The 8,364-nt window shown below is 40.5% G+C and overlaps 2 protein-coding genes across 2 annotated transcripts in view; one reads left to right on the forward strand and one right to left on the reverse strand.

The window, feature by feature from the left end:
* The window catches only part of SCYL2 (SCY1-like 2 (S. cerevisiae)), a 69,831-nt gene extending 66,257 nt beyond the window's left edge, over nt 1-3,574 (reverse strand). Inside the window, exon 1 of the mRNA XM_012664043.1 lies at nt 3,319-3,574. The gene's annotated coding sequence lies outside the window, so the exon portion shown is untranslated. The remainder of the gene's footprint in view (nt 1-3,318) is intronic.
* Nucleotides 3,575-3,654: 80 nt separating this feature from the next.
* DEPDC4 (DEP domain containing 4) overlaps nt 3,655-8,364 on the forward strand; it is a 30,950-nt gene continuing 26,240 nt past the window's right edge. The window contains exons 1-3 of the mRNA XM_012663984.1: nt 3,655-3,796; nt 5,968-6,379; nt 6,946-7,091. Of these exons, the coding sequence (XP_012519438.1) occupies nt 3,673-3,796; nt 5,968-6,379; nt 6,946-7,091 (682 nt within the window). The 5' untranslated portion in view covers nt 3,655-3,672. The remainder of the gene's footprint in view (nt 3,797-5,967; nt 6,380-6,945; nt 7,092-8,364) is intronic.

Below are 8,364 nucleotides of genomic sequence, written 5' to 3' on the forward strand. Positions count from 1 at the left end.
ACTTGGGAGGCTGAGGCAGGAGGATTGCTTGAACCCAGGAATTTAAAATTACTGTGAGCTATGATGAGGCCACTGCATTCCAACCTGGGTGACAGAGTGAGATCCTGTCTCAAAAAAATAAAAATAAAAACAAACTTAAAAAAAGAGACTTAGCAATATACAGAGAAGTACACATCCATTCGAAAAATTACTAGGTAACTAGCAGGTGTGCAGTAAATAAGTAGGTGAGAAAAACAAGAAGTAAAACATTCAGTTTTGTCATTGGTTACAAATTTAAGACCATGGTACAAAAAGATTTACAAAGCAACATGAGAGATTATAAGGCAACATATACTTAAATACCAAATTAGTAACTTAAATAATAAGATCTGAGGAGATTAGATCCAGGTCTTTTGAAAGCACTTCCAACCCACGTAATTAGCGTGGTATAGTTTTTACTAATAAGATAATCAGATTCTTGAAATTGTAATTTAAAAAGAAAAAAAAGCAGCAACAGAGGGGTGGCAGCCTCTCACTATTCAAACTCTCCAGCTAGAGAAGGGGGGAAAGGAATAACTGGGTAGGAAATTAGACTAAATGACCACTAAGGTCACTTCCTTAGGTCTACAGTTCTTCCTTCATTTAAAAAAGTATGAAACCTCAACTATAGTGTAGTACAATGTGTAAAAAACTCAAAAAGCACTGAAATATTGTCTAAGACAATGGCTTTCAAACTCTGGTGAACATCTAAATAATCTGGATAACTTGTTAAACAATATAGATGCCTATGTACTATTTCAAATGTTTGGAATCAGAATCTATAAAGATTCAATTAGAGCATTTGTATCCTTGGTGATTCTGATGCACAAAGTGAGAATTAAGTTATTTAAGTACATAATCTTCAGTGGTAAGGACACTTGAGTTCAAATGTCAATTCTGATACTTACTAGAGCTGTGACCACCAACTAGCCACCCTATCACTATTTCTAGTCTATAAAAAGGGGGAGAACCACCCATAACTCAAGTACTTGTTGTAAGGATTAAAGATGAGGATGTAAAATGTTTAGTACAATTCCTGGCATATTTAGTAAGCATTAAATAGATTCATTCATTTAACAAACATCTATTAAGCATTTACACAGTATGAGGAAGTGAGGAACATCTCATTAATTTATTAAGTATTAATAAACATGGCAACTGCAATGGTGGTGTGAGAACATATAATCAGGGGAATCTATCCTAATCAGGAAAGTCTTCCCTGAAGTCGGCTAAATGATGAATAGGTCTTAACTGGATGAAAAGGAAAGGAAGAGCATTTCCAGGCAGAGGAAGTATTATAACCAAAGCCATATACCTGAAGCAGGAAAACAGAAAGGAGGACAGGGTGACTAGAGGAGAAAGAGAATGCTAGAAAGGCAACTGGGCCCAATCATGCAGGACCTGTAGGGCATGTTAATGATTTCAGTTTATCTTAAAAACAATGAGAAGCCACTGAAAGATTTTAAACACAAAGACAATGTTATTAGATCTGCATTTTCAAAAGTTACCCAGTCTGGTGTGGAAAACTACAGAGGAGGCCACAGTAGGAGCAGAAAGACTGTAATCAAGAGGCTGCTAAAGTAGTCCAGATGAGAGACGATGGTGGCTGCAACAAGAGGACTACTGATGAAGATGAAGAGTAGACAGATTCAAGAGATACTCAATACGACTTCATGAGAGACTGAGTATGAGGCACAAGAGAGGAATTGTCAAACTTCAACTCTTACAGAAAGGGATGGATGGTGATACTACCGGTGGAGTTAAATGCAATAAGGGGAGCTATTTTTCTTCTTGGGGGTGGGGGGTAGATCATGCATTTCAAATATGTGAGTATGAGTACTTATGACCAATTATAGGGTTGATTTGTACAAAAAGTATTCCCCTGAATGGAAGTTAAGTGTGCCTGTATTTATCTTATTAGGTGTTTACGGATCTTAGAGACTAAAGAATAGGTTTCTACATGTGGGTAAAGTACAGGGTGTCCCAAAAGTCTCCATACAGAGGAAAAATTTTGTAAAATTTTGTAATGAATATTTTGTACATGAAGGTACATTTAGCTACAATTTCCCATTTTCCCTATGTATGGCAACTTTTGGGACACCCTGTAGATCTGAACAGAATGAAGGCCCTTATCTTCCATTAGGTTCCTTTCCTTTACACAATCCCCCAAAAGCATCCTTTATGATTACAGTTTAATGTTGCCTCAAGAATTTATACACTTAGCTGATAAGTCATTTTTAAACTTTAAAATATTAATATTTGCGATAAGGAATAAGACAGGGAGCCAAACAACAAAAAATCTGCAAAGTCCAAAAGGAATCTTCAAGCATCTGACTTTCAAGCCATCACCAGAACATGATTGGGTTTTACAGTGACAGGCTGGTTTGGAGCATTTTCATTAAAAGTATTTATTTTCCAGAACGGAGACATGCTACTTAGAAAAATCACTCACAGTATCCTATTCTTTTAAAATTGTCATCGTACAAATAATTCTCAAGTTTGATGTACAAAAAACTAGTTGGCAATTTACAATTAAGTCACTACTGGCATAGCGCTTTTAAGTCGCTTGAGTCTCACCAAGCCTGTTAGAGCGGCAGATTTGGTAATACTGGTCTCTTTAATTACGGATCATAGGTATGTGCTCGATCGGATCCCAAGAAGTTTTCGCAAGCTTTATCGGAAACCTTCCTCTATTCTCTCTCTCCCTGCTTAGAAAAGCAAGACTGCAGGAACCACCGACGGGGATTTTAGTTTTATCAAACATCTGCCCCACCCACCTCACACACAATAACCTTCCCTTCCAGAGCTATAGCTACTGTCAGAGAAGGACGCCGGGCGGTAGGGCCCTGACTAGTGACCAAGGTTACCGGAGCCAGAGCTCAGAACTGAGGGGAGCTGTCTCGCCCAGTCCTGGGGTAGTGTCCAATTTCCCAAAAGGAACCAAGATCTCCACCGCGGAAACCCGAGCTCCCAAGCCGGCGCGGGGGGCTCTCTCTCCAGCTGACTCCGATCACGGGCTCCAGTCGCCTCAAGGCCTCTTCGGGGCACTCGGGCCTCTGGGATCCGCTCCCCGGAGCTCGCCGCTCGCCCGGCCCCGCTTCATGCGGACGCCTACCGCCCGCCCCGCCCGGCCCGCAGCCGGCAGGCCCGTCACCAGGCAACAGTCGCCAGCCCGGACCGCCTGGGGAGGCCTAGCCCCGGAGCGGGTCCTTCCCCATCCCCTCCTAGCCGGCCTTGGGAGCCCGGGCGAGAGCGCGGCCGGTAAGGGAGGGCGGTCGGTGCTGGCGGCCGGTCACTCACCTCTTCCCTCTCTTCCAGGGAGGGGCGGTGCTGGGGCTCGCTCCCCCCGCCCCCTAAACACCGCCTGGCTGTTCCAGCTCAGCCTTCGCGCCTGGCCGCTGCAGCTGGCTTACTCCATAGCCTCCGCCACCCGAGCGGCCGAAAAGGCTGGAGCTGGAGAAGGGGAGGGGTGGGGAGGGGAGGGACCGGGGGCGAAGAGTAAGGGAGGGGGAAGAAGACTGAAAGACCTGCCGGCTAGGACATGACGTCACTTCCTGCTCGTTCGGAAGAGGCGGGGCCCAGACTTCCCTCCGCCCCCGAGTGTCAGGTGGGGGCGGGGTTACAGGGCTTGGGGAGGAGCCGGCGCGAGACCTTATGGCGGTTCTTTTGACTCCGCGGTTCCGTAGGCTTGACAGCCAGAACGAGCTTCCGAGCCCAGGGCGGAACGGGCCAGGTTCCAAGAACCCTAGAGGTGGCTTCTGCCGGAAAAGGAGGACAGGTAGCCCTGTAGATGCTAGCAAAATGTGTGGCGAAGTCTCAGTAGGGTGCGCAGCCGAGGGGAGCAGGTGGTTCGAACTCTGCTCCTCCGGGTTCCGGGGCCCCGCCCCTTTCCTAACCCCGTCCCCTTCCGGGGCCACCTGCTTTTCCAGGTCCTGGACTCGGGACCCCGGACTCAGCCTTTTCAGGGGTTACTCTGGTGAAGTGACCTTGGAGAAAGTCCAGGAAAGCCGTGCTTCTCAAACTTTAATATGCGTACGAATCACCTGGGAATCTTGTTAAAATGTAAATTCTGATTCAGGAGTAGGGGCTGATAATCTGGTTTTCTAATAAATTCCCAGATGATGCCAATGCCGCTGGTCCCCAGGCATTGGCAATTCTTAGAGCAACAAGGGGTTAAAGTGCTAGAAGACAGGCCAGGCGCGGTGGCTCAAGCCTGTAATCCTAGCACTCTGGCAGGCCGAGGCGAGACCAGCCTGAGCAAGAGCGAAATCCCCATCTCTACAAAAAATAGAAAAACCAGCTGAGCGTGGTGGCGCCCACCTGTAGTCCCAGCTGCTCGGGAGGCTGAGGCAAGGAGGATTGCTTGAGCCCAGGAGTTTGAGGTTGCAGTGAGCTATGATGATGCCTACTGCACTCTAGCCAGGCGACAGAGCGAAACCCTGTCTCAAAAAAAGTACTAGAAGGCAAGTTCCTTGAGCTGGAAGATTGTTTCTTTAACCTAGCCACTTGCTTAATGAAGGCTAGAGAGGCAGATTGTCCACGGAAAATATTAATAGCTAGTCTCCAACGCTCATAGCCTCTCAGCCTCCCCCAAAACCTCTAGTACCACACACCTCCCCCTCTTCTATCCACAGTGTGTATGGCTAAGATTTCTAGGGTGGACAGACAGACAACTTATGTTACAAAAAGAATTTGGGGGTGTATTTTTATTTCTGTCTTTTGTCATAAACATCAAACTATTATGTAAAATTGAACATATTAGTTCCAGTTATCCATAGTCGAGGGAGAAGAGAGCTTAAATTCTTGGATTCTGTCCCCCAAAATATCTAGGGCAACATTCTTGATGTTTCAACTTATTCCTTTATTGTACTTAAAAATTTTTAATTAAAATTTTACTAGGATGGGGGAAATGGACTACTAATTATGGGTTCCTTTTTGGGGTGATGAAATGATTATAGTAATGGGTGCACAACTTTGTGAATATACTAAAAACACTGAATTGTGCGCTTTAAAACAGTGAATTTTATGGTATGTGAATTATATCTCAGTAGTTTTTGCTGTCTCCAATTAATTTAAAAAAGAAATTTATATATACATATTATAAAAATTCAGAAACAGATAGAATAAAAAATGAACATCCTCTTTCATCAACCACCTTTACAATCCTACTTCCCAAAGATTAATAGTTTGAAGTTTATCCTTCCAGATCTTTCTATTTATTTACATACATTTGTGTGTAGATTGGGAATTCATTTTTACCTAAGTAGGATCATAATATACAAATTGTTCTGCTCAGCTGGATTTTTTTATTTTTGTTTTTGGGTTTTTTTCCTACTTAATGAGATCCTTCCATGCTATAAACATAGCTCTACTTCACTCTTTCTAATGGCTGCCACTCTCCTATAGTAAGGCTATACCATAATTTATTTAACTATTCCCCAGGTAATGGGCATTTTGATTGTTTCCAAGTTTTCATTGTTTATCAGCAAACTCTTTTTTTTTCAACAAGAAAAGCTGATGGACAAATTAGTTTATTCAGTTCTTTGCCTAGATCTCTTTGATGAAGAGCTTGCCACTGGTCAAAAGGGCAAAAAGAACAAAGAAAAAGCAAAGAGCTGGGTGAAGCTTGGTAATAATCAAGATTCAAATGTATTTGCATTCCTTTTCAAGGTGTCCTGAAATAATATTCTTGATGATTAAGTATAGCTAGTAGTTAATCATGTAATAAGGTATATAGGTTCACATAATAATATATTTCACATCAGTAAAGCAAGTTCCTAGGTTTACTCTATTTTTATTGGCAGACCAGTATTGTGCAACTTTAGCAAATATAGTTTGCAGAAGATGAGAGATGAAATTTAGGAAAGACATTAGCAGATATACCATCAAAACTGAAAAACTTACATATTTTTGTGTAATCTGAATTTGTTAGAAACTTTTTTTTTTCAGGATGCTGTGTTCCTTTTCAAGCTACTCAGCTATGGGATGGTATTATTCACTCCCTTCAGACCCAAGTGGAAATAAAAAGAAGGAGGCATCATTTACGAACGTACAAAGACTGTTTTACTGGTTCTGATGCTGTCGATGTGGTATTAAGTCATCTTATGCAAAACATGTGCCTAAGTAGCAGTGATATCTCTCGTCTTAAAGGGGTTCGTCTTTGCCAAGTTCTAATGAATCATAAAGTATTTGAACCAGTAGGAATGAAACTATTCAAAAATGAAAAGGAATTAGAGTTTGAAGATTCCAGCAATAGTCTCTACAGGTTTCTAGGCAATGAATCATCTTATGTTTTTTGCAAAAGAAAAAAGGATACTGAGAATGGATTCATGGATGAAATAAAAGCAAAAGAATCTTTAAGGTTAGTGTTAACCGGGACACTGTGTTATATTGTGTTTAGTCCCTGGAATAACTATCTTCATTGAACTAAATTTGAATGTTATACTTTCCATTTTTTTCAGAAGTCAATAAAAGAAATAGCTGTGTAAAAATTAATCCACTTCTTCATTTGCTCTAAAACTGTTGTGGAAAACATTATCACACAAATTTTTCAGAATTTATACCAGGAAAAACTTTATGTCCTCTGAGAATTTGATATACTTTAAAATTTTGAAAAATGACTTAGCCAATGTAATAAAAACCAGAATTCTCTGGAAACTCAGAGCAAAAATTTTCTACACCATCATAGCAATGATATTATTAACCTTAGAAATATAATAGCATATATGCTTTCTCTTTATTTGGAATTGTAGTTTGTCCTCTTTTGGTGATATTTTATTAAATTTATTACTTGTATTTTTTACTGTAAGCTGCCTGAAATCCTTTTTGGAAAGAGAATATATGAATAAATTTTAATAAATTAAAGTGTATATTTGAAATGTTAGTCCCATATATAATGAAAAACTTCACATACTATTTTTTTAACAGACCAGAAGATGAAATGTTTTCAAATCCTCTAGCACAAGAGATTAGTGAGGAAAGAATTGAAGAACTTACTCACAAGATGAGTGGGAATCCAGCTTTACCTCCAAATATCACAGTTAACAAACCTAATCTCCTGCTTTCAAAAGAAGGTAAGTTCCATTTTCATTGCTTTTTTTCCAAAGTTTGTAAGGAAGAACTGATTTTTTTAAATATACTTCTTAATAGCAGTTTCAAGTTCACAGCAAAATTGAGCAGGAAGTACACAGAGAGTTCCTGTATATCCCTTGCCTCCACTGACACACAGTCTCCCCTTTCAACATCCAGTGGTACATTTGTTATAATCAATGAACTTACACTGATACATCATTATCACCCGAAGCCCATAGTTCGCATTAGGGCTCACTTTTGGTCTTGCACATTCTATGGGTTTGGACAAAGGCATGATGACATGTATCCACCATCATAGTATCATACAGAATAATTTCACTGCCCTAAAAATCCTCTGTATTTCACCTACTCATTCCTTTCTTCTCTCTAACCCCTGGCAGCCACTAATATTTTTACTGTTCCTAAGAACTGATGTTGTAGATGTGATAAAAATAGTGTATTTGCTGTGTTGTCTCTCTGCTTCTCTTCCCTGTGTTTCCTTCTACATAGAAATTACATCCAGCAAGACAGGTGAGGCAACACAGATCTACTAACACTCTATTTTTTACAATGACCATGACCAGATTAACTGGAGGTGCTAGAGTATGTACTACCAGAGAAAACATGCAGAGTCATTACCAGTCATTATTTGTAATCCAAGACCATCTTCTCATGAGTGTATCTTTTGTCCGTTATATGAATCCCTTCCAAATATCTCCCTGCTCTTTCTCTTTCTCAGAACAAACTAGCTAAAGTAACTATTGCTTCACTCCTCTTCATCTACTTGTGTTTTTCTCCTTCTAGTGCCACTAATGATAGAAAGAAGAGCCCCATAGTCAGGGGAATTAGGAGGAATACGTACATAACTCACTGACAGTTACACCCTTTACTACATTTGGTCAAACCATAACAGAAGCAAGGCAAGCATGAATTTCACACTAGAGAAGAGCAGTTATAGAGTGAGAAGATGAACTAGAAGAGAATTCTGAGAAAGACTCATATTTAGAGGACAAGCAGAAGAAGAGCCCAAAAAGTATAGTGTTTATCTATTACAAATGTAAAAATAACTTTTCCTATCATTTTTGCTTGAGGTCTTAGGGTATCTAGAAATTCCTGACTAACAGTGGATGTAATTTATCAGTAAAAGTGTTAATAAGAATAATTTCCACATATAGGGCCTTTCTCTATACTAAGCAATTTGTTATGAATTTCATATTTGTTACCTACAATCTCATAGTAGGCCTGTAAAGAGGGGTAAAACTCCCATTTTGTAGT

The sequence above is a fragment of the Propithecus coquereli genome, unplaced genomic scaffold (genome assembly GCF_000956105.1).
Source record: "Propithecus coquereli isolate 6110/MARCELLA unplaced genomic scaffold, Pcoq_1.0 Scaffold85, whole genome shotgun sequence".
Classification (NCBI taxonomy): Eukaryota; Metazoa; Chordata; class Mammalia; order Primates; family Indriidae; genus Propithecus; species Propithecus coquereli.